Below are 26,570 nucleotides of genomic sequence, written 5' to 3' on the forward strand. Positions count from 1 at the left end.
TGATTATATGAAACTGGTATCACCAGAAGTGAGACTCCTTTTCTGCCAACGAGCTGCACATTTATAGCAGTGAGACTGGAGGCAGGAGATTGGTGCCTGGTGAGAGCTCCTCTCCTGGGACTCAGCGTTTATCTTTGGGATTCAGAACATAACTGCCTTTTAAAGAACTAAGTGGCTTTTCTGCTTGCATTTGATTTTCCTCTGACCTTCTCCTACTGAATAGGAAGCAATGCGACTTGTCAATTTCTTAAATTTCTTAAATTCTGGAAGACAGCCCAGCTGCGGCCCCTGCGGGTTACATAACCGGCTGCGGCCCGCGGCCCCACTTCCGGCTCCCTGCGACCCCAGGATGCGCTGAGCCCCACGGCACCGTCCGCCGCCGCCGGCTCCCGCCCGAGGTGTGAATGACAGAGGTGGTGCCATCCAGCGCCCTCAGCGAGGTCAGCCTGCGCCTCCTCTGCCACGATGACATAGACACTGTGAAGCATCTATGTGGCGACTGGTTCCCCATTGAGTACCCAGACTCATGGTATCGTGACATCACCTCCAACAAGAAGTTCTTTTCCCTTGCTGCAACCTACAGGGGTACCATTGTAGGAATGATAGTAGCTGAAATAAAAAGTAGGACCAAGATACACAAGGAGGATGGAGATATTCTAGCGTCCAACTTCTCTGTTGACACACAAGTTGCATACATTCTAAGTCTTGGAGTAGTGAAGGAATTCAGAAAGCACGGCATAGGTTCTCTTTTACTTGAGAGTTTAAAGGATCACATATCCACCACTGCCCAGGACCACTGCAAAGCCATCTACCTGCACGTCCTCACCACCAACAACACAGCAATAAGCTTCTACGAAAACAGAGACTTCAAGCAGCACCACTATCTCCCCTATTACTATTCCATCCGTGGAGTCCTCAAAGATGGCTTCACTTATGTCCTCTACATCAATGGTGGCCACCCTCCCTGGACCATCTTGGACTACATCCAGCACCTGGGTTCTGCTCTAGCAAACCTGAGCCCCTGCTCCATCCCACACAGGATTTACCGCCAGGCCCACAGCCTGCTCTGCAGCTTCCTGCCGTGGTCGAGCATCTCCACCAAGGGCGGCATTGAGTACAGCCGGACCATGTGATGCCAGCCGGGCAGCCTCCAGCAGGTCCCACCCCTTGGCGCCCTGCGGAGCCCACCTTCCTGGCCATTTGACCTCAACTGTGTTCTGCAGGGGAGCTGGCCCATCACCTGCCCCAGCTGCAGGCCCGGTGCTACATGGGCTCGGGAGCAGAGCATCGTGGGGCAGGTATGCCTGGTCTCCAACAGGCTCTTCCAGCCCTCCTTCCTGCTCTGGAAACCTCTGCTCTTGCCCTGGTCTGGCCCCCATGTGACTGCACCAGCCTCATAGGCTGGCCACAGTGTTCACTGTGGTCAGTTGCTTCTGCTGTCCTGGGAGTATGGGGGCAGGAGAGGGCTTCCTTCCCTGCACGTCCTCACTGGCCTCTTCCCCTGCACTGCCTGTTCCTTCCAACTCCTTCCTCCAAAGCCGGAATTAACTCCTGGGAGGGAGGAACCCAAGTGTTACGGATAGACTTGGCCCTAAAGACACAGGAGCCTCAGAACAATGAAGGGGCAAAATAAAGGGAATGCCAAACCCTTGTAAAGAACCAGCCTCAGAAGCCTGGGGGGCAGGAGCAACTCCTACCTCCCCAGGAGGGGCTGGCAAGTGGTGGGAGGCTTTTCACCCAAGCACAGAGCTCTGGGGCTTAGTTCCTTGGCATGGTGGTCAGTTAATGGGAAGGTTTCCCACTCCTCTGTTGGCAGTCCTGCTGCCTCAGAGAGCGAGGAGCTACCCATCACATGCTGGATGTGCCATTCAGTTGAACTGCCCCAGGGAGCCGGGCTGAGGACAGGTGCTGGTGAGGGTCCCAAGGGCCTTCCCTTCCAGCCCCCCAGTTCCGTGAGATGCAGTTCTGAGGCCTGACCATATGCAAACAAGAAGAATTGAGTGTGGTGTTTGATCAAGTAGGACCTGGTCTTTGAGGCTGGGGCAGTCGCTTGCCTTGTGGTCCTCAGCCTCTGGGAACAGAAGAGGCTGTGTCAGTGCCAGGAAGCATGCATGTGGACATCACTTGCTTCTGGTGTTCCCTCTACCCCATTCCCCAAAGCTGCTTGCTCCCTGCCCTGCCCTCCAGAGTAAAGGGGGTTGGCAGAGTCATGCCCAGCATTGCTGCAGTGTCCTGGAGCCATCGCCACAGTGCACAGTCTGAGAGGGAGGAGAAGGTGGAACAACCAAGCAAGAGGGCCTTGGATTGGCATCCTTCCCTCCCTCGGAACTCCCAGCCCAGGGGCTCCTCTGGCCTTGCGGTGGGGGAAAGGGGTTTCTCGAGATGAAGGCGAGCCTGCGCAGGAAAACCACCTCTCCTTCCTCGGCCACTTCACACTCTCACTGACTGGTCCCCCCTCCGTGCTGACATTGACTTTGAGCTGAGGCCCAGCTCAGTGTCCTCTCTAATCTGAATCAACGGTTATCATGTGGTTTTTATTTCTGCCCCATGGGGTAAGGGAAGAGTCTTCCAGAAGGTTCTGCCTTAGACTTGCATAATTGAGCCAAGGCCTTGCCCTGCCCCTTCCTCCTTGCCCCTAATCACGGCAGTGTCTAGCCCAGTGTTGAGCAGATTGTAGTGTTCTGTCTGATTACAAACAAATAAATAGACTTTAATTGGTCACACACACAAAAAAAAAAAAATTCTGGAAGACAAATCCCAGAATGTTGTACAGTACATCCTCACTGAACATCTCCAATAGGTCCTTGGAAAAGGCAACTTTAAGTGAAAGGGTGTATAATAAAACCTATTTTATCATAGATTAATTGATATAGATAAGAATTATGAATAATTCTTACATTCCTACAGCATATTTTTGGTCACAAAAACATCACTAAACTTCTAAATAAAGACTCAAGCACTTCTAATATTAAGTATTGAAATAAATGTAAGCTATACAGACATTTAAGAAAGATTAATAAGAACAAGTAAGATAATAATTTTCTAACGTCCATATCCTAGAACAGGGCCATGGGTGGCCAAAGCCTATCCTGGTAGCTCAGGGTGCAAGGTGAGAACCCACCCTGAACAGAATGCCATTCCATTGCGAGAAGTACCCACACCCACACTCACTCAGACTGAGACAATATAGACAAGCCAACTCACCTCACATGCACATCTTTGGGAAGTGGGAGAAAACTGGAATACTTAGAAAAAACCCACACATGCATGGGGAGAACATGTAAACTCCACACAGACAGTAGCTTCGGCTGAGAATCAATTTATTTTTCCTTGTCAACATTATAACAAAATGACATTGAATGAAACAAAATTATTTGAGGACCTGCCGTATTGATTATTCACCCGATATATAATATTTTTAAGCAGAAATGAAAGTGTTATATTGGGGTAGGGTGCAGGCTGCAATACCCAATATACAATATATGTATATTTTTCCTTATGTATAACTAGAGGCCTGGTGCATGAATTCTTTGGGGTCCCTTGGCCTAGCCTGCTCCCTCTCACAATCTGGGACCCCTCAGGGGATGTTGGAGAGCCGGTTTTGGCCCAATCCCTGTAGGCCAGGCCGAGGGACCCCACCGGTGCACAACTGAGGGCAGGGAGGAACTGTAGGAGTGCTCCAGGGCGTGGCTGGCCCATCTTGCCCAGTCCTGATCAGCCGGACCCCAGCAGCAAGCTAACGTACCAGTCATCTACCCCCTGGTGGTCAGTGTACATCATAGCAACTGGTTGAATGGGCAAACAAACGGTCAGACACTTAGCATATTAGGCTTTTATTATATAGGATAATAATACTTTTTATTTATAGAAGAGGCTATAAGACTATTTCCAGAATATAAAACCCTGATATAACAGCAGCTTTCAAACAAACTTACCATATATAATAAAAGGCTAAAATGCAAATCAACCGAATGGCTGAACAACTGGTCGCTATGACACATACTGACCACCAGGGGGCAGACACTCAATGCAAGAGCTGCCCCCAGGTGATCAGTGCGCTCCCACAAGGGGAGCACCACAAGTGCAGCAGCGGTGGCAGGAGCCTCTCCCGCCTCCACGGCAGCGCTGAGGATGTCCGACTGCTGGCTTAGGTGGATGTTTGGGCCTAAGTCATCAGTCAGGCATCCCCCAAGGACTCCCAGACTGAGAGAGGGTGCAGGCCGGGCTGAGGGACCCTCCTCCCCCCCACCGGGGCATGCATTTTGTGCACCGGGCCTCTAGTTTCCCATAAGAGTCTATTGCAGCAGTTGTCAACCTGTGGGTCGCAACCATCAGAAAACACATATAGCATATCAGATATTTACATTATGATTCATAACAGTAGCAAAATTACAGTTATGAAGTAGCAACAAAAATAATTTTATGGTTGGGGGTCACCACAACATGAGGAACTATATTAAAGGATCGCGGCATTAGGAAGGTTGAAAGCCACGGATTGGTTCAGTAGTTTTACATAATTCAGGTTCAGCCACTTAAATCTACAGATGGGTTTTAATCTCCATACAATTATGATCATTTCATGTGTTTTTCTTACTAAGTACCATAAAAAGCAGTAACAACAAAACAAGATACTTCATTGGAATCTTTGGAATGGAGAATAAACAAATGGTTTTATCCTCATCATACTGCTAGGTAGTCTCAAAAGATCCACTGTATACAGAACATCCACATGGATCTTTTCACAGCCTCAAAACTCCATGGGAACTTAAGAGAACTTAAGAGCTTAAGGGAACTTAAAACTCCATGAAAAATCTGATGGAATTTAGAATTTGGCTAAAACTAATAGATCCAAAAACATGACCACTGATCACCACAGCCTTTTTTATTGTGCATCACCAGATCTTGCCTGGACTATAGCATTAACCTCCTAACTGGCTGACCTGCCTCTATTGTGTCCCATAGTTTGTTCTCCACACAATAGCCACAGTGATCCCAATACAACTTAAGTCAGATCATGTCACTCTCCTGCTCAAAACTCTGCCCCAGGCCCCTTTAACTCAGAATAAAGTCTTTACAAGGCCCACAAGGGCCTACATGATTGGCCCTGCTCTGTCCATGACCTTTCGGACATCTTTCCATCTATTCTTCCCCTCACTCCTCTATTTCCTCACTGGTCTTTTTTTTTATTAATATCTCTATTGATTTCAGAGAGGAAGGGAGAGGGAAAGAGAGATAGAAACAATCAATGATGAGAGAGAATCATTGATTGGCTGCCTCCTGCATGTCCCCTACTGGGGATCAAGCCTGCATGTGCCCTTGACCGGAATCGAACCCGGGACCCTTCAGTCTGCAGGCTCCATCCACTGAACCAAACCAGCCAGAGCTCCCTCACTGATATTGATGCTGTTCCCTGCTGTAAGGCCTGCAGTGGCTGTTCCTGATGCCTGGCATACCTTTCCCCCAGATAAGCTTACAGCGATCTCCATTAGCTACTTTCTTTCGTGGCTCAGATATCACGACATTAAATCACCCTATTGAAAATTGCAACCTTTACCCTACATCACATACCTGATATCTCTTACCCTACTGTATTTTTATTGTTTTCATAACATTTATTACCTTTTGTCATAATATAAAATGTAATGCCTTTTAAAATTACATTTATTGTCTATGGCCTATCTCTCCATACTAGAATATATGCTCGATAAGAGCATGAATTTTTTCCAGTTTTGTTCAGTAATTTATTCTGAGCACCTAGAGTAGTGCTTAGCACATAGGAGGCACTGGGTAAATATTTATTGATGGGAGAAACAACAATAGCTAAGCCTCATTGAGTATTCTCCATGTGACAGCCGTTCCACTAAACACTATGAATGATTACCTCTTTAAGATCTCCCAACCTGAGGAACAACCTTTTTCCTCATTTTACAGATGAAGACACTGAGAGATTAAATAGGTTATCCCAAATCACAAGCCTAATTGCAAGTACAGTTGACCCCCCTTATCCAAGGAAGTACATTCCAAGATGCCTAGTACCTGCCTGAACCACAAATAGTACCAAACTCTACATATACTGCACTATGGTTTTTTCCCCTAATATATACATTCTAATATATAACTTTTCACTTAAAGGAAGCACTTCACAGCTTTTCTTTGACATATCTGAATTGCCAGCATCACTATTTTTGCACATAGGAGGCACTGGGTAAATATTTATTGGTAAATGGACTTTGGGTCCATTATTAAGTAAAATAAGGGTTACTTGAACACAACTATCTACAACACCAGACAATCAATTTGATAACCAGACAGCTGCTAAGTGACAACAGGCAGATATTATATACAGTGTGGATACACAAAGGAATGATTCACATTTTGGATGGGATAGTGCAGGACAGCGTGAAATTTCATCACAATTCTCAGCATGGCATGCAATTTAAAACCTATGAATTGTTGAGAAGAAGGAAGATGGCGGCATAGGTAAACACCTGTACTCATCGCCTCCCACAACCACATCAAAATTACAACTAAAATACAAAACAACCATCATCCAGATATGCTGGAAAGCTGGCTGAATGGAAGTCCTACAACTAGGGAAGTAAAGAAGAAAGCACACTGAGAATGGTAGGAGGTGCGGAACAGGTTGGTCCAACACCCATGTGTACCACTTTTTTAATCAGGAGGGAGATGGTCTCTGCAGAAGCCACCCGAAGGAGCAAGGGGTCTCAGCTCCACACCAGACCCCCAGTCCAGGGTCCCAGAGCTGGGAAAAGAAGTCCTCCAGGCAGTAAGAACTACGGGCTATAAAAACCAGTGCGGATTGGGGCTCAGTGACACAGAGGCTGCTGGAGATGCAGCTGTTTCTCTTAAAAGGCCGGCACCATGAACTGAACTTACAAGATCCCACTTCCTCTAAGCTCCAGCATTAGGGTGAGGTTTTGGGGAATACAGACACATATAAGGAGGAACTGGATTGTCTGGCACTGGGACAGGAACTCAGGGGCGGCTTTCTCCAAGAGAGAGGTGCTCACAGGGATCATTGTTCCTATGCTGGGATCTCCCTGGTTGCAGGGTTGACTGGCAGCCATTTCTGTTTGTTCCATCCTGGTGATTCCCTAAGACCCCAGCTCATCCAATTTACAACCTCACCCAAGCTGTGTGCAGTGGCTTTTTTTTTTTTTATGAATGGCCTGTCCTTGCTCAGGCTAAAATATCTCAAAACAAGTTGCATCTGGGTCTGGGAGCCCCAAACCTATCAATAAAAGGCACAAGACCTGGCACCGGCACCAGCCTGCCTTGCTTCATAGCTAGGCCTCATCTGGGCACTTCCAAACCTGATACAAAGAGAAGGAATATGCATATTTCTCTGTATGTCCTGCTGGGTGGCCCCAGGCAGTGGCTGACTTTGTACCTCCCTGGAGACCCAAGAGCCAGTGTACCCAGTGGTCAGTGTTAGACCATACCAGATTACAACTCTACACATCCATGAGAGACACATTCAAGGGGCAGACTCTGTGAGCATCAAAGCCCTGCTCCATAGTGGTGTCTCCTACATAGCAGCTCTCCCACTGTAGTTGCAGCTGGTCCTCACAGTCAATTGGCCTGGAGGTCAATTCCTCCCAGTGACACCAACAGCAATCAAGTCTCAACTAAAACAAGACTGTACTCACAACCCACAAAGGGGTGCGCCTAGAGCTCCCAACTCAGGTGACTGGGGAGGCTGAGCCACTGGGCCCTATAGAACACCTAATACACAAGGCCACTCTACCAACTCAAAGAGACATAGCATCTCTACCCAATACATAGAAACAAACACAGGAAAGCAGCCAAAATGTAGAGACAAAGAAACGTGTCACAAATTAAAGAAATGGAAGAAAGCAAACTATTGGATATAGAGTTCAAAACCACAGTTATAAGGTTACTCAAGAATCTTCTAGAAACTGCCAAATAATGGAAAAGGACAAGTCAGAAATTAAGCATACACTGACTGAAATAAAAAATAATATACAGGGACTCAACAGTAGAGTAGAGGATTCTGAGAATCAAATCAATAAATTGAAATATGAGGAAGCAAAGAATACACAACCAGAAGAGCAAAAAGATAAAAGAATCCAAAAATATGAAGGTAGTGTAAGCAGCCTCTGGGACAACTTCAGGCGTACCAATATTCGCATTATGAGGGTGCCAGAAAAGAGAGAGCAAGATATTGAGAACCGCCCTGCTGGTTTGGCTCAGTGGATAGAGCATTGGCCTGTGGATTGAAGGGTCCCAGGTTCGATTCTGGTCAAGGGCTCATGCCTGGGTTGTGGGCTCAATCCCCAGTAGGGGGCATGCAGGAGGCAGCCAATCAATGATTCTCTCTCATGACTGATGTTTCTCTCTCTCTCTCCTCCCTTCCTCTCTGAAATCAATAAAAATATATTTTTTTAAAAAAGATATTGAAAACCTATTTGACAGAAAACTTCCCCTACCTGGTGAAAGAAAAAAGACTTACAAGTCCAGGAAGCACAGAGAGTCCCAAACAAGAGGAACCCAAAGAGGACCACACCAAGATACATCATAATTAAAATGCCAATGGCTAAAGACAAAGAGCGAATCTTAAAAGCAGCAAGAGAAAAACAGTTAGTTACCTACAAGGGAATGCCCATATGATTATCAGCTGATTTCTCAACAGAAACTATGCAGGCCAGAAGGGAGTGGCAAGAAATATTCAAAGTGATGAATAGCAAAGACCTACAACCAAGATTACTCTACCCAGCAAAGCTATCATTTAGAATTGAAGGTCAGATAAAGAGCTTCACAGTTAAGAGAAAGCTAAAGGAGTTCATCACCACCAAACCAGTATTGTATGAAAGGTCATACAATTGTATTGCTGAAGGGTATTCTTTAAGAAGAGAAGGAAGAAGAAAAAGGAAAAAATAAAAAATATGAACAACAAAATGGCAACAAATACATATCTACCAACAATTGAATCTAAAAATCAAAATAAACAAATAAGAAATCTAATGAACAGAATAAACTGGTGAATAAAATAGAATCAGAGGCATGGAAATGGAACAGACTGATGATTCTCAGAAGGAAGGGGGATTGGGGGGACAGGAAGAGATTAAACAAAGATCTTATATTCATTACCTATGGACACAGACAATAGGGTGGTGAAGGCCTGGGGTGGGGCAGGAACTGGGTGGAGGGGAGTAATGGGGGTAAAAAAGAGAGACATCTGTAATAATCTCAACAATAAAGATTTTTTTAAAAGAAAGAAAGAAAAAAATAAAACATGAATTGTTTATTTCTGGAATTTTCTATTTAATATTTTTGGACGGGGGTTGACTGCGGGTAACTGAAACTGTGGAAAGCAAAACTGCTGATAAGGGAGGATTACTATATACATGGGCCTGTTTGACCCCAAAGATTATGTACTTCCCAATAAAACATCTAGAAATGGGTATGTAGAAAATGGACACTAAACTGATACCAATAATTGAAATCAAGACACAAAAATGTCCACAAGGCAGTGGATTTCTTTCGTAACATCCTTTGAAACTATTGCAGTGGGAGATGAAGCAAGTTTTCAGGCCCCTCTCAGACCTTACCATAATCAGATCCACCAATAAAAAGTGGGGGTTTCTGTGTTTAATGGTCTCTATTTTTAGCACTGGTATCTTGTGTCTGAATTAGAATTAGTTTGAGCATTAGCATGTTCTTTGCAAACTCTAGTAATTCCAAAAGAGATTATTATCAGGGCAATAACAGAGGGGAGCTGATTAGCAGGACATGAGTATAGATAAGGGGCACAATTTAAAGTTAGGCAGTTCCCTGGACAAGTTACTGAGGCCTCAATTTTCTCATCCCTGAACTGGTACCTACCAGAGTCCCTTGTGAGTCTCTATGTCTGATTCTAAGTGACAAGTTAAGGAATCTGTAAGGTTCCATTAATAAATGCCCTGGGATTTTTTTGTCTTAGAATTTGTGCCTTTCCCTCTATTGTTCCCTGCTCTAAATCTTGGTTATTTTGGTGTTTAATGGCTTCTCCAGGAGAAGGGCAAATAAATAAGCATAACACAAACCTATATATTGATGCTTCAAGAAAAAACTGGTGGCAGTGTGGTCAAGGGGGGTTGTTGACCATTAACTGGCTCATGTTCCCATGGAAAGGGGTGGGGAACGTTCGTAAAGGGGGTCAAATTGCTTTTCCATCCCTTCTTCGTGTAAGGAAGGTCATTTAATCTTTTTGGCCTCCAATTTTCTCTTTTGTAAAGTAAGGATAAGAATTTCTACTTCTCAGGGCTAATATAAAGATATAGTGGTACAGAGGATGCTATGTTAATTACATTATGGGGACTGAATTTTAATTTGTTTAGAATCAGACAATTAAATGTCTACCATTACCACAGAGGGTTGAGACATCCCCAAATCCTTCTATCATTCAAGAGCTATGTGCTATGTTGTTACTATTTTTTTTAAGTTATTCATTCCTACTTATCAAGAATAACAAAATATTTTTTATTTCCATATTTTTTTTATCTTCACCTGATGATACTTTTTCCATTGATTTTTAGAGAGAGTGGAAGGAAGGGAGAGAGAGAGGAAAAAAAACAAACATTGATGCAAGAGAGACACATTGATTGGTTGCCTTCTGCACACAACCCGACCAGAGCCAGGGATGGAACTGGCAACCCAGGTACGTGCCCTTGACCAGGAATCTGAACCCTCGATCCGTCAGTGCATGGGCCAATGCTCTAACCACTTAGCAACTCCGTCCAGAGCTATTATTTCCACCTTAATGTGTGATCCAGCTTACTCAAAAGAAAAGAAGGTAACTTATTTTCTATAATGCCATATTATCTGTAGGCCTCTGCCTTATTTCATCTCAACTCCTAATACTGTTGGCATTAGGAAAGGGATCCTCAGGCCATGCACTGGGCTGTCTGGTACATGTGTTGACTTTCTAGTGCAGTGGTTCTGACCATTGTTGAGTCACAAAGTTCTCCGAGAATCTGATAAAAGCTTCAACAAAAAAATTCTCATCTGTGCCTAATTTTGCACATAATTTCAGATCATCCAAGACTCGGTTGAAACCTATTTATGGACAGAGTTTAAGAACCTTTGCCTAATGATTATAAAGTGGCCATGAGTACCATTTCTCTTTTAGTCCCTGATAATGTTTGTGGACTGCTAGCATAAAACAGTAATTTGTATCATTTTGTTTTCCTGAAATACTTTCTTTTGTCACTGTGACTAATAATAAAGGCATTTAGAATAAGCCTCCAGAATTTATTTGATAACCCTTGGCTCGGAATGCAATTGGTAACTGATCCATGCTATAACCACATTGACTCTGGATGAGCCATTGTTTGTAAAACTGAGGTCAGCCAAATCCTGAGCACAGTATAAATCTCTGTAGTTTCCACTTTAACACTAGACATCTAACTACAAAGCAGAGGCTAAAATTAGATCACACCTAGTACGTACGTACATATACTCCACAGAATTGCAGTTCCAACCCTAGGGGTTTTAATAAACAACATTGACCACCACAATCTAAAGAGAGATATTTCATTTAGCAGGAAAAAGTTGCTCCACTTTGAAAAGGTTAAATAGGACCTATAGGAATTATGAAGATTTTGAAATGTTCAAGGAATATTATCTGCACCTATTAGCTCTAGGTCTAAAAAAAGAAAGACTAAAATACTCCCAGAATTAGGTTGGCTTTCTTTTCTTTTACATTGCATTATACAAAGGAAAAATATTGTCATTTTCTTCCCTCTCATTTCTAGGTCAACATGTTTTTACCAAGAAGTTTGAGTTATTCAAATATAGAAAGCCATTAATAAATACCTACCTACATAAATACATACATAGCAAGAAGGAACAAGATATGAGGTTGACTATAGAAAAATAACTACAGTACTGTTTCCTATAGAAAGTTTATTATGTGAGACTCTTTATAGCTAAAATGGCTAAGTCTTCCAATGATTACATAGAGCAAATGTTTTCTAAATAAAATATCAAAATTCTCAAAAGATTAATTACTAATGTTTGGTGTAATAGATCAGATTATGAATAAATATAAATACTGCATATGTGGTTAAAAGTATTTGTGTAAAGTTAAAATAATTTTAACATAAAATTTAGCAATAGAGTTGAAGTAAAGAACACAAAAACACAAATTCATGAAGTCTATAGATTCTACAAGCATCAGTAAGTACACAAGGAGTTACATTAATAGTGGTGTGATAATGAAAATACCCATCTTCTATAGACTCAGCACAGATAGTCCAGGAAAATGGATATTTAAAATACAACCCTCCCCTTTTATAAGACAGCTGCTTTCCTAAATGAGGTTATTAAACATATCTATGGAATATTGTTCAGGAGAGCAAAATGATGCTATCACATACAGATGGTGTTAATTCCTCCCAACTTTCCTTTGCAAGGCAGTTCATTTGAAGCAAGTGCTAAAAGAAATGAATTTCTCTCAGTGACAATATTTCCACATTTGCAGCCAATTTGAGATCCTAATGAATATCCTATGGCAGAATATGACTCATGAAAGTGAGATTGCAAAATGAGCCTGTTCCATTTTAAATGGAAGTTAAGAATGTTGACATCATACACTCCAGGTAAACCCCACTGGACTCTGGCTGTTACTGAACATAGCAGAAGCTCCCAGGAGGTCACTGTCAGTGCCCATGAATGACAGCCCTACATCAGGTGCTCCTTAATCCCAATAGGAAATCAGGAATTTCTGCCTTCAGAAACCTTCTTCACTTCTGTTCATACAAACCACTGTGTTATTTCCTCAATAACTATTTTAATTCCCAGAAATACATGCCTTTTCCAGGTGTCCTAACAGATATTTTGTGGGCTCAAATTTGGTAAGGCTTAAATTTTCATTATGTTTAGAACAAAAATGCAACCTATGTCAGATGGTTTGGAAAGAATTTGAGGCAGCAGGTCATTATTTACCACATAGCCCAGTGTTGAAATTCAGCAATTCGTTGTGAGGACAATAGATTGATTTTTTAATAAAAATCACATGCATCTTGCCAGGGGGCTTTAATCCCCTAAAACATTTCATTCTGGGTATTGAACAAATTAAAATTAGCTTGGACTGAGAAAGTAAATATCTACTCAGCAGGCTGGAACAACAGAGAAGCCAACAGCAAAGTCACAGGAAACATTTCTCCCAAGGAACACTAGTGCTATAAAGTGTCATGGCAACTTCCTTCTTTGAGTGACCACTGAAACTTTCATCTCTAATATAAAGACTATCAGGTTGGCCCTGACCAGTTTGGCTCAGTGGATAGAGCGACGGCCTGTGGACTGAAGAGTCCCAGGTTCGATTCCGGTCAAGGGCATGTACCTTGGTTGCGGGCACATCCCCAGTAGGGGGTGTGCAGGAGGCAGATGATCAATGTTTCTCTCTCATGGATGTTTCTAACTCTCTATCCTTCTCCCTTCCTCTCTGTAAAAAAATCAATAAAATATATATTGTTTTTAAAAAAGACTATCAGGTTGCTGTTTGAAATTTTATCAGTAAGAATGTGACATCGCACTCTTGCCTGGAAGACCTCAGGAGCTGCTGACCCAGAAAAGCAGCCTGATCCCCAGGCCCAGAGCTGATTCCACATAAAGGGTTTAATAGGACAGTCCATGCTTCCCTCAACTCACTGTTTCCAAAAAACAGCATCCTGGTTCCCTTTGCAGACCAGACTTGCATCTAAATTCCACTCTTTCTAGAATCCTATACTAACTCTTTCTTTGAAATGGGTCGATAAATCTAATTTTGTGGGACTCCAGGTTTGTTCCTGGTATTCTTAGGCTGAGTGAGTGAGGTGGGGCATGTTTTCATTAAATGCTCCAGCTGGAGAAAATGTCTGATGCCTGAATAACAGTGCTGAATTTTAACACTGGCTTTCAGATACTGAAAAATTAGAACCCATCTTCATGGTGTTGTGGATTCCTGTGACCTGTGAATTTTAGATTCTCTACTGCCTTCTCATCTAAGTAGAAACATTCTGAAAGCCAGGAAACCTGTTGTGAGTGTTGAAATGATATTTTCTGGCTCTCTACTACAAATGCAACCTGTGGCAAACCATATCTGCTTCTAAAAATCAAGCAAGGATCCCCAGGGTGACTGTGAAGCACTTTGAGAAACTCAGAGAGATGGGGAGAAGGGAAATAGGAGGTCCCAGCTCTCCCAAATACACACACTTGCAGAGATGCCAGATTTAAGAAGAAAAGAAAACGTGATGTGGGAGGGGTATTTGAAGAATGAGCCTTTGCCCTAAGGTTGGAAGGCTGCTTTTGACATACCCGTGGGAGTAGCCATAATCGTAGGCTGAGGCCGCCTTCCGACTGACTGCAGATGCCAGGGAGGACTCGGTGGTGGCCTGGGATGCCTGCTGCAGGTAGGAGGCTGATGATGAGGACGCCTGGCTAAAGGCCTGGGATTCCTGGCGGCGCGCGGCCAATGAGCGGCTGCTGTAGGCCGTTGAGCCATGTGTGTAGATGGCAGAACTTTTCTTCTCCTGCTCATGGTACTGGCTCATGGTGGTGCGAAGGTCCTTGTTACGGTAGCTGCGATCATAGTGCTCATGCAATTTCTGATAAAATGGCAGAGACATCATGTGCCCCCAGGGAACCAGGCAACCTATAAGAAAGTAACCATTTTTTGAGTAAATTATTAAGGAACAAATCCTATAGAAGAAGTAATCAAAACCAATGTGTAAACATTAATACTCTCATCTTTTCCCAAGAGTAAGTGGAAATTGATGTGAAATACTGCTTAACTGGCTACTCAATGAACTTCCTACTTCATGCCCAGCTGTCCTTGTGCAACTTTCTTTTTCCTTTCTTCTCTCTTCCTCTCCTCCCCTCCCCTTCTTCTCTTTTCCTCCTTACCTCCTTCCTTTCATATATATATTAGGTTTTTACAAAGTTTCCCTTTCCTGGCTATTGTGCTTTTCCTCAGAACTTTTTTTTTAATATATTTTTAAGATTTCAGAGAGAGGGAGAGAAATATCAACTTTGAGAATCATGGTCAGCTGCCTCCTGCACACCCCCGACTGGAGATGGAGCCTGCAACCACGGCATGTGCCCTGAATGGAAATCCAACGTGACCTTCTCAGAAAAACTAAGTCTGCCAACACCTTGATCTCTAGCCTCCAGAACTGTGAGAAGATTAATCTCTGTTGTTTAAGCCACCCAGACTATGGTACTTTGGGAGCCCTAGCAAATTAATATGAAGGCCATTGCAATAGTCCAGGCTAGAGATGATAGCGGCAGCAATGGAAGTGTGAGAAGTGATCATACTCCCCACATGTGTTTTTTTTTTAATATATTTTATTGATTTTTCACAGAGAGGAAGGGAGAGAGATAGAGAGTTAGAAACATCGATGAGAGAGAAACATCGATCAGCCGCCTCCTGCACATCCCCCACCGGGGATGCGCCCGCAACCCAAGCACATGCCCTTGACTGGAATCGAACCTGGGACCCTTCAGTCCGCAGGCCGACGCTCTATCCACTGAGCCAAACCGGTTTTGGCTCCCCACATGTTTTGAAGGCAGAACCAGTAGTATTTGCTGAAAGTACTGGTTTGGGATGTGAAGGAAAAAGAGTGAGAAATGACTCCAAGTTTTTTGCATAATTGCAAGATTGAAGTTGCTATTAATTCAGATGGGCAAGAGTGTAAGAAAGTAGCAGTTTGGATTGAAAGTTAGAAGATTGATTTAAGACATTGTACATTTGAGATACCTGCTAGACATCCAAGTGGAGATGTAAAATGGAAAGTTGGGTATGTGACTTTGAAGTACAGGATAAAGGTCCAGGATGAAGACCAACAATTGGGACTCACCAGCTTACACATGATATTTAAATCGAGAGAGAGAGAGAGAGAGAGAGAGAGAGAGAGAGAGAGAGATTGTATATGGAAAAGGAAGTCCAAAGACTGAACCCTGGAGTGTGCTTATATTGTATAATGAGCTCTCACAAATACTTAAAAAAGGTATAGTGTCAAACCATAGAAATTTGCTCCATTAAGAATATGAAGGTTTCTAATTCTCTAACATAAAGAAGTCATCAGTGTAGCAATTTGCATTGTGAACTTGAGCTAACAGTTCTACTGAAAGTTAAATATGTTTGCTTAGCATAGACTGGGGAGATTTCATTAGTTTTCTTGAATAATCTGTCCACTGACAGAAGCCTATCAGCCACATTGACAACCCTGGATGTAGTAACAGTTTTATGGAGTCCCCATTCCAATTTTAATGCTTTTCCTGTGTTCTGAAATGTTATTTTTAAATTTTACAAGTAAAATGGTCATTTTTTCCAAAACTTTTGTAAGTTCTAAATGAGGAGTGAATCCTTTGAAATTTGCCATATTGTTTGTCAACGTTTAAATCTACTTTTTATTTAAACTATTTAAAAAGTCAGCATGTATTCCCTAGAGAAGAAAATCCAGTAAACTTCACTCCAGAAGTATTTATCTTAGGGCTCATGAAAGATATCAGTCTATATCGCATTTCCCAAGAGGAAAGAAATAGCGACTAGCAAGCAACTTTGCTTCAACCCTTAAATAGATTGCTGTTTTCTGTTCTAAAATATACATAATTATCATTTGTAATGAATAATTATTATATACATTTTGATAAAACAAAAGGGTTAGAATATATTCATATAAAAGTATATCATGTTTGCAAGTTATAAAGATATTAGATATTTCTGTAATATACATACTGCACTGCAACATGGCAAATGTTATTAGAATAAGATTCAAATAAATAATTAATGACCTTCCCATGTTTTATTTTATAAGCTAAACTCACAACTCAGATGACTTGAAATGCTGTTATTTTCACAAAATAAAAGTTTTAAATATCTTGCCCCAATTACACTTTCCACTCAATTTCTATTTCCCCCCGATATATTTATTTTTAATAAGACTTAATATTCCAAGCACATAGATAACGAATTACAAGTATACAGGGTTTGGCTTTAAGTCAGCAGAGCTAATTGTCACAGCTCTGACCTCTGGAACCAAGGTACAAATACTGTCTCTTCCTCAGTAAGCGAGGATTATCCCCAACACAAGACATCTAGAGTATGTGGGGAGGAAAGACAGTTTGTTTGTCTTCTGTTCCTCTAAGACCTGTGTTTTCTGCTGGAAAATAATTTGGGAATTTAGGAAGAAATGCTAACCCCATAGGTGAAATCCTGATATGATACTTTTGTTACAGGCACTAGAGGCCAAAAGCTGATAAAAATTATTCACAGAAAGTGTTAAATTACTTCAGGGTCATTACGTGGGGATCTATGTTGCCTCTGAAATACTGTCTGACCATTTTCAGGTCAGGAATATCATAATAATGCACTCTTACATTTACCTACATGGCTCTGTCAGAGCAAAATCACTGAATTGGAAACTGGTGACTTCAGAGTTAATTTACCTCCTTTAGGTCTGATTTGTAATCAGGGAGTATTGTGGGCATACGGAGGATAGAAAGTCCATGATTTCCTGACACCGCATCTCCATTCCATATTTCAACCAAACCACTGAGTTGTAAGTTGTAAAGAGTACCTAACTCACGCTTACAGTTCCATCTGAGACAGCCATTATTTCCAGGAATGGTAGCCTGATTTAAAAATAATACAATGAGCTGAGAGAATAGCTGTGCCAGCAAAAACTGGCACTCGGTTGCTCTTGTCTTCCTTCCCAGGGGCTCCACTTTCCTATTTCTCTGCTATTCTGACATCTCTTAGAGAAAATTGCTGAGCTCAGAAAATAGTAAGAAACCACACACACCATAGTGCTGTTAAGCACATAGAATATCTAGTGCATTTTTCTGTCTCAATGTCACACTTACCAGTTTCCAAAAGAGTGACGGTGGTAAAAACGTTCCGACGTGGTTGTAGGACTGGATGAGAGATGAAAAACCCACGTAGTTTGAATCCCAGAAAAAGTTAAGAGGCAGGGCTGAAGACAGGACCCTGGGGACCAGTTCAAAAATAATGCATGTGGTCAGGCAGTAGAATGTCAGAGCCACACAGCCAGCCTTTTATGGCCAAGAAGGCAGATAAATATAGCAGCAAATGAGGGTAGTCCTAAACTGAGAGGAAAAGAAAGGCACAGGCTGGTAGCTGCCTCACTAATGTAATTACATTAATGCCACTCAATGGGTCTGGCTTGATTAAACCAAAGTTAGGATACTTATTTGGCTAGAAGAGCTATTTTCAATATCACTTTATCACTGGATATTTAAAAGTGCAATGGAAAGAGTACAATGTTGAGAGCTAAAAATAAGGGTAGTAATCTGATTCCCAACATGGACCTCATGGAATTTTAATGCCAAGATATGTTTCTGGGTGTGCTGTTCATAACGCATGTGGAGTACACTTAAAAGATACAGGTGAAAAAGAACTTGAGGCTAACCAGAGGCAAAACAAGTAAGAAATGAATTACACGTGATGGCAATTGTGACCCGATGATACAGCCATGGGTTTTCTTTTTCATTTCAGGAAAATTTACAAAGTCAGAGCTTAAAGTTTGAATGTTTGATTTCCTATTCATTAACTAAAGCCTTTGAGAAGTAACATGTTTTATCTTTGCTAAAGGTTGAGTAGGGTCATTCTATCTAACAAGAGATTCTTTTTCTTTGTTTTTTCAGACTGTATAACTAAGTAAGAGGTGGTAAAACCTGGTAGTTAGAGGCTGCACTTTTGATTCAGACTCAACCTAGATTCCAGGCTATTTTTTGCACTTAATAGCCACATAACCTCAAGCATTTTATTTCTTCTCCCTAAGCTTCATTTTCCTGCTCTCTAAAATGGGGATGACAACATCCAAATGGGGGGAGTGCTGTGGAGATTAAATGTGATAATGCAGAGAACACACAACCCAGGATGGCCATGGAATAAAGACTAAGTAAATGTCAATTATTATGACTAATAGCAATAATCTTAAAGTCATTGTATTGAGCAGCTTATGTTCTGATAACGCTATTATATTGTAGTCTACTTTATAAGTACTTTCTTGATAACCACAGTTAACACTATTGAGGACCTATCAAGTGCAGACACTGTGATAGGCACTTTAGATACATAACCTCTTTATTTCTCATAATACTCTGAAAGGCAGGTATCATTAGTTTCAATTTATAGCTGAGAAAACGGAGGCTGTGAGAGGCCAAGTCATTTGCCAAAGAGCACACCGCTGGTGAATGACATAAATGCAATACATTCAGAGATATGTGAATTCCAAAGCCCATAAACTTTTTGTCATGCATTGTCATATCCACCCTCCAGTGACACTTTGTTTATTAGAAACTAAATATTTGGAAACTAGGGGCCCGGTGCACGAAATTCGTGCACTGGGTGTGTCGGGAGGGGAGTGTCCCTCAGCCCAGCCTGCCCCCTCTCACATACTGGGAGCCCTCAGGCGTTGACCCCCATCACCCTCCAATCGCAGGATCGGCCCCTTGCCCAGGCCAGACGCCTCTGGCCTAGGCATCCGGCCTGGGCAGCGGGGACCTGCAGTGGCAGCGGGGGGCGCCGCGATTGCGCGGGCTCCGCCCCTGCCCCTGCAGGATGCCTCTAGCTGAGGCGTCTGGCCCGGGCAGCAGGGACCCACAGCTGCAGCGGCCCCGGGATCGTGGGCTTCGCTTTAGGCCCAGGCAAGGGGCCCCTAGCTCCCGGGACTGCCAGCTTCGACCGTGCCCAGCTCCCATCGCTGGCTCCACCCCTACTTCCTGCTATCACTGGCCAGGGCGGAAAAGGCACCTGATTCTCCGATCATGGCTGGGGGGCAGGGCAAAGGCGGCCCCAGGGCCACCTTTGCCCTGCCCCCCAGCTCTTAGCTCCCCCCTGGGTTTCTGATCACTGTCAGTGGCAGGGGGCTTCTTCCTGCTTTCCCTTTTGCCTCCCTGCATTGTGCCTACATATGCAAATTAATGGCCATCTTGTTGGCAGTTAACGGCTATCTTGTTGGCAGTTAACTGCCAATCTTAGTTGGCAGTTAATTTGCATATAGCCCTGATTAGCCAATGAAAAGGGTATTGCCGTACGCCAATTACCATTTTTCTCTTTTATTAGTGTTGATAGTTTTTCAATTGCAATATAGGTCTCCACTTATAACTGGTCAGCTTCTGAGCTTCCTAAATGATATAAAAGAATATATTTCACTTAGTTCTGATAAAATTTAACCTGGCATTTCTTTATCTAAATACACCCCTTGTTGGTGTGTATAAGTGCATGTTAGTGGTCTGGAATCCACAGGAGAATTTTCCAAGCTTTATGTTCCCCAAGTATTCATTTGTTCTCTAGACACCCAAAACAAAATGGCAGTGGCTCTTCTAAGTTTTGTTCACCAGCCATTGGAATGGTTCCCATTGAGCTATTTCTCTAAAGAACATGGTAAATTGCTACAAACGCCAAACAGGAAAGAGGAAAAATAAACAAAAATAAGAGATATAAATGGTCACAATACAAGCTAATATTTAATGATCACTTGCTATATGATACTTAATGCTAACTGCTTTACAGTATCTTATTTGGTCATCACACACACATAAAAACTTTTTATGAATTAGCAAATTGAGATTTAGAAAGATTAATATTCTTAAAGTTACACAACTAGAATACGACAGAAAGTTCAAATATAGGTCTGTTCTACACAGCGCCTGCTCTCCTGTCATATTATATTAGCTTTTAACCATTTAGCTCTTTGTATGTGTGTGCATGTGTGTCTATAAATGCAGAGATAGATAGATAAATAGATAGATAACAGAGTGAGCTATGTGCCAATAATGTCAATTAGAAGGAAAAAAACTATTACCAAAGAAGAGTTTTAGTTATATTTCTTATGTAACAGATTACTACTAATTATTAGATCAAGATGAACTGGCTACAAATATCAATACATTAAAGTATTTACTGAACTTTTATCCCTGTTAGGAATGCAGAATGAGAGAAGCCCACACACACTTGTGGAAAAACTAAAATATCATTTACTTATTGACACTCAGGGTCCCAGTGAAAGCCAAAGAGTTTATTTCAAATAAATATACAAGTTTGACAAAAGAAGTATGAGCAAGACGTAAATGATCTTTCTGCTATAGCACCATCTTGATACAACCTTTTCTAACAACATACTTATCCAAAATATAACTACCCAGATAATAAAATACATACTGTGAAGTACTACATAATAAAACTAAAATTTTAAAAATTTAGTTGGGCTCATACAAATAAATTATTGTGATTTAATTATAATTCCCTTATAGATGTATAATCATTCTGTTGATTACTCTGATTTAATCATAGTGTCCTATAAATATATGATTATTCTGAATTTAATGGAATGATAATCAACTCTAATTTCAAATTGCTAAGAAAACCATATAATGCAAAATACTTTTTAAAAAGTGTGTAGCACCCTAACTGGTTTGGCTCAATGGATAGAGCGTTGGCCTGCAGACTCAAGGGTCCCAGGTTTGATCCCAGTCAAGAGCATGTACCTTGGTTGCGGGCACATCCCCAGTAGGGAGCGTGCAGGAGGCAGCTGAATCGACGATTCTCTCTCATCAATGTTTCTAATGCTCTATCCCTCTCCCTTCCTCTCTGTAAAAAATCAATAAAATATATATTTTTAAAAGAAGTGTGTAGCTACAAAAGTCTGGAAATTAAGAAAATATTTGCTTCCAGAATTATAGTTCATTTCTTAAGAAATTTTTTAAGTAGATACATTTTCCCTTTAAACTAACTGTAAGCATATTAATATTTTTATAAGTGTGAAGTGCTGAGTTTAACTAACAGTATTGTATCCTAGAAGCTAAAATAAATGTCTAAATTGTATTTAGCCACCTAGCAATGTTTGTTTTAGAGTCGAAACAATGAATGAACAAACAGGTCCAGAGACATGGATACACGGAACAAACTGACAGATCCAGAAGGAAGGGGAGTAGCGGGGAGGGAAGAGATTAACCAAAGAGCTTACATGCATATATGCATAACCCATGGGCACAGACAATAGTATGGTGAAGGCCTGGGGTGGGGCAGGGGCTGGCTGGAGGGGGCAGTAAGGAGGGGAATGGGGGACATCTGTAATACTGCCAACAATAAAAAATAACCTTTTTAGAAAATAGAGAGCAATCTGCCTTAGCTGGTCTGGCTCAGTGGATAGAGCATCAGACTGCGGACTGAAGGGTCCTGGATTTGATTCTGGTCAAGGGCACATAGCCGGGTTGCAGACTTGATCCCCAGTGGGGGCATGCAGGAGGCAGCCGGCCAGTGATTCTCTCTCATCATTGATGTTTTTCTCTCTCCCTCTCCCTTTCTCTCTAAGTCAATAAAAAAAAATTTTAAAAAAATAGAGAGCAATCAAAATTGGTTTAATATTTTTTAGTGCAATAGGATGGTAAATATGAGGTTAATGTTATTTCAGAATTCTGGCAGATGTCCCAAAGGCTGAGGGCATTAATAGAAGAGCAATTCAGGACACGCTAAATCAATTCAAGACATTTGAAATCAATTTTGTGAGTTTTAGTTAATTATCTACCTCAGGCCCAGCCGACATGGCTCAGTGGTTAAGCATCGACCTATGAACCAGGAGGTCACAGTTCAATTCCCAGTCAGGGCACATGCCCAGGTTGCAGGCTCAATCCCCAGTGGGGTGTGCAGAAGGCAGCTAATCGATGATTCTCTCATCATTGATGTTTCTATCTCTCTCTCCTCTCCCTTCCTCTCTGAAATCAATAAAAATATATTTTAAAAATAATAATAATCTACCTCAGGATGATAAGAGGCAGAGATCAATCTTTAAACCTGAGAGAATTTAGAAAGACGGGCATCCAGAATTTTCTGGAGGGAGTTGTAAGGATTTTGTGAATCAATTCCACACACACATTGTGTGATGAGTGGGTGGTGCTTTTCATTGCACTTTAAAGATATTACTGCACCACCTTCAGCATGTATTACTATTGCTGAAGGAAAGCATACTGCTGGTCTAATTACTGTTCTATTGTAGGGAATCTGTCTTTTCTTTCTGGAAGTTTTTACTATTTTCCTTTAACCCTTCATGTACATAAGTTTCACTGTGAAGTGACCTGGTGTAGATTTACTTTTATTTTTCCTGCTTCATATTCAACATTCATGTTCAACCTGAATGAGGACTTTTTATTCTTTCAATTCTGGAAAACTCTCAGTCATTATCTCTTTTAAAATTGTTTTCCACCATTCCCTTTTTTATTTTGTTCTGGATTTCCTATTATATATACAATGGATTATCTCAATACATCCTCCATGACTTTTGACAGCTCTTTTATATTTTTATCTCTCTGTGCTATTTTAGGTAAGCTTCAATACTGTCTTCTAATCCACTACCTCAAACTGTCGTTTCCTACCATTACCATACCCCATATTCCAAACTATTTCTTCCCATGTTCCTTATTTCAGTGATTGACATTATTGTCAGATATCCTGATTCCTTCTTCTCCTAGGCTTACCTTCTGCTAATCCTCTGTGCTATCGGAGCAACTTAAAAATGATACAATTCTGGGGTGGTGGGACCCGAGGAGGAGGCTCCAGGCACTGCTCAGGAACCAGGGACCCTGGAGTGCCTGTACCATGTGCACTCAGCTCAGAGGTGTCAAGGCCAAGTACAGGACCCTCCTCCAGGACCTGACCAACAACATCACCCTTGATGATCTGGAACAGCTCAAATCAGGAGGACATTCCCAGGTGAGAAGCCTGAGGAGATCACAACAGGCAGTGCCTGGGTTAGCTTCCTGGAAAGTCACAAAAGCTGGACAAAGACAACCTCTCCTACACTGAGCACATCTTTGAGCTCTCTGGCCATCCTGACCTACCCACTATGATGGTTGACTATACAGCCCATGTTCTTAAGATCTCTGAGGAAGAGGAGCTGGTTACCAAGCTAACCCACATCCCCAGTAGTACAAATATATTATCTGGCAGCCCTCTGAGAAAGATAATAAAACTGGCTACGACAATCCAGCTGGTTTGGCTCGGTGGATAGAGCGTCAGCCTGCAGAGGGAAGGGTCCCAGGTTCGATTCTGGTCAAGGGCACATGCCCAGGTTGTGGGCCCAGTGCAGGGACGTGCAGGAGGCAACGATCAAATATTCTCTCTCATCACTGATATTTCTCTCTCTCTCTCCCTCTCCCTTCCTCTCTGAAATCAATAAAAATATAAGAAAAAAATGTTTGAAAAACCGTATCAAAAACCTGGCTACTCCACTGAAGAAAGCATGAGCAAAAGGGAATCTTGGTGGGCACTCCAGCGGGAGTGGTGTGAAGAGCAGGCTGATTCTGCTGATAGTCTGGGGCAAGGACATAGCACAGGGGTTCTGCCATGGCATCCACTGCCAGGCGATTGGTGTTTCAGACAAAGAAATGGGACCACAGAGCCCTGTCACCCCTTGGACTCCCAAAACTCGCCTTCTGTTGCCCTTGGTGTTGGGTTGAGGAGTACATTACCTGTAAATGGACAGCTATTGCAGCAGAATCCCTCTGTGACTGATCCCCAGTCGGATGCATCGGGGGTGGGAGGGAGAGTACCCTTTAGAGGTCCAGGGTCACCATTACAGTGAGGGCAAAACAAACCCCACCTCCGAGCAGCAAACAGCATGGCTATACTGTCTAATGACAAGCCAGGGAAGTTAGCTGAGGTAGATCACAGAAGTAAAAATTTTGTGATTCAGCGCCACCTACTGGAAAATAGTAGAAATACCTCTTCAGAGAAACCTGCTAGAGAAGGGTCAATAATATACATAGATGCCTAGACGGAAGAGACCAACACATACCATGAATAACCATGGTAGCGAGGTAGCTCAGAAAGAAAATGCAAATTCCAGAAAGCAAACTGGAACACATGGCAACTGATCAATGATTCTCTCTCATCATTGATTTTTTTTTCTCTCTCTCTCTCCCTTCCTCTCTGAAATTGATACAGGATTTTTCGACTGGAACATGCGGTGTTCCCCTGGGCAGGATCGTTCCCCAGATTCTTTGTCCCTCGGAGTCAAAGAATGAATCCACGGATGGAAGATGGTATAGCAAAGGTGGAAATTTATTGAAGAACAAGTACAGACTCCCATGTGGGGAAGGGGGAAGAATCTCACAGCACAGACTCCCACATAGGGAGGGGGAAAGAGTCCCACCGAATTCCTGCAGCCTTATAAAGGCAGCAGTTCCTGTGTCCTGATATCCCCTTTGGTTGGTCAATATTCCCTTTGATTTGGTCACTACAGCAACTCCTGAGCTCATTGTTCTCCTATGACCTCACATGGGACGTGTGAAGCTCTCCTCCCTCATTGTTCTCACATTCCCTCTTCCTCTTTATTTTGTAAATATAGACCTTTTGCTACTCCCAGTTTCCTTATCTTATGGAAATGCAACTGCTGCCTCTCCCTTGTCTTATGAAAATGTAACTTCTCCCAGTCTATAGCTCTGTGTTTTTTTTCCATACACCTCTTTCATTTTTTAAAATTTCCTAAACCTGCCTATATCCCCCTAAAATTCCTATTTCAAAATCAATAAAAATATTTTTAAAAAAGAAAGGTTAGATGAGGGTCATGGAAGAAAAAGAAGTGACAGAGATAAGTCAAAGGTTTTTGGCCTGAGCAACTTAAAGTATGGAATTGCCATTAACCTACATAGAGAAGCTAGAAGGAAGACAGGGTTTTAGAGGTAAGATTAGGAGATCAGTTTTAGAATATAAAGGATGAGAGGCCTCGTAGATCTCCTCATGGATATGTTAAGTGAATATTTAGATAAATAAGTCTAGAGTATAAGGCAGAAGTCTTGGTCAGAGATACATACTTGGGAGCACTCACTTTTTTATTATTATTATTGATTTTTCACAGAGAGGAAGGGAGGTAGAGAGAGTTAGAAACATCGATGAGAGAGAAACATCGATCAGCTGCCTCCTGCACATCCCCCACAGGGGATGTGCCCACAACCCAGGTACATGCCCCAGACCGGAATCGAACCCGGGACCTCTCAGTCCGCAGGCCGACGTTCTATCCACTGAGCCAAACCGGTTTTGGCGGGAGCACTCACTTTTAAGGAGTATTTAAAGCTTAAGCTTCAGAGTGAATGAGATGAGCTAGGGAAGGAGTGTTGACAGAAAGGAGAGCCAAGCACTGAGTCCTCAGCTACTCCAAGGGACTGGGGAAATTAGGAAGAACTGGCAAAGGAAACTGAAGAGTAGACATAAGGAAGGAGGAAAATCAGGAGAGTGCAGCAACCTAGAAAAGAGAGAAGTGTTTCAAAGGTGAGGAAGTGAATACCTTATCAAACCTGTTTGAGGAATAATTGGCCATAATGACATGGAGGTCATTGATAAGCCCATATTTTGTGGAGTGGTTGGGGAAAAAAGCCTTATTATAAAGGGTTAAAAGAGAAATAGAGCCAGTGAGTATAGGTGCCTCTTTTGAGGAGTCTTACTAAAGGGGGAAAAATAGGAGCCCAGCTGGCATGGCTCAATGGTTGAACGTCAACGTATGAACCAGTAGGTCATGGTCGATTTTCGGTCAGGGCACATGCCCAGG

At 42.3% G+C, this 26,570-nt stretch overlaps 2 protein-coding genes across 3 annotated transcripts in view; one reads left to right on the forward strand and one right to left on the reverse strand.

Moving 5' to 3' along the window:
* Nucleotides 1-18,035, reverse strand: part of MYOM1 (myomesin 1) — a 132,046-nt gene extending 114,011 nt beyond the window's left edge. Inside the window, exons 1-2 of one of the 2 annotated variants that reach the window (XM_059706538.1) lie at nucleotides 17,869-18,035; nucleotides 14,320-14,656 (exon numbers count right to left, since the gene is read on the reverse strand). In XM_059706538.1, the coding sequence (XP_059562521.1) occupies nucleotides 14,320-14,633 (314 nt within the window). In that variant the 5' untranslated portion in view covers nucleotides 14,634-14,656; nucleotides 17,869-18,035. The remainder of the gene's footprint in view (nucleotides 1-14,319; nucleotides 14,657-17,868) is intronic. The other variant, XM_059706539.1, reaches the window with a different exon arrangement.
* LOC132239756 (N-alpha-acetyltransferase 60) lies at nucleotides 281-2,700 on the forward strand. Its single transcript, XM_059706533.1, has one exon. It carries the CDS (start codon nucleotides 405-407, stop codon nucleotides 1,131-1,133), a length of 729 nt encoding a protein of 242 aa, XP_059562516.1. The 5' UTR covers nucleotides 281-404; the 3' UTR covers nucleotides 1,134-2,700.
* Nucleotides 18,036-26,570: the final 8,535 nt, after the last annotated feature.

Source organism: Myotis daubentonii, chromosome 8 (assembly GCF_963259705.1).
Source record: "Myotis daubentonii chromosome 8, mMyoDau2.1, whole genome shotgun sequence".
Classification (NCBI taxonomy): Eukaryota; Metazoa; Chordata; class Mammalia; order Chiroptera; family Vespertilionidae; genus Myotis; species Myotis daubentonii.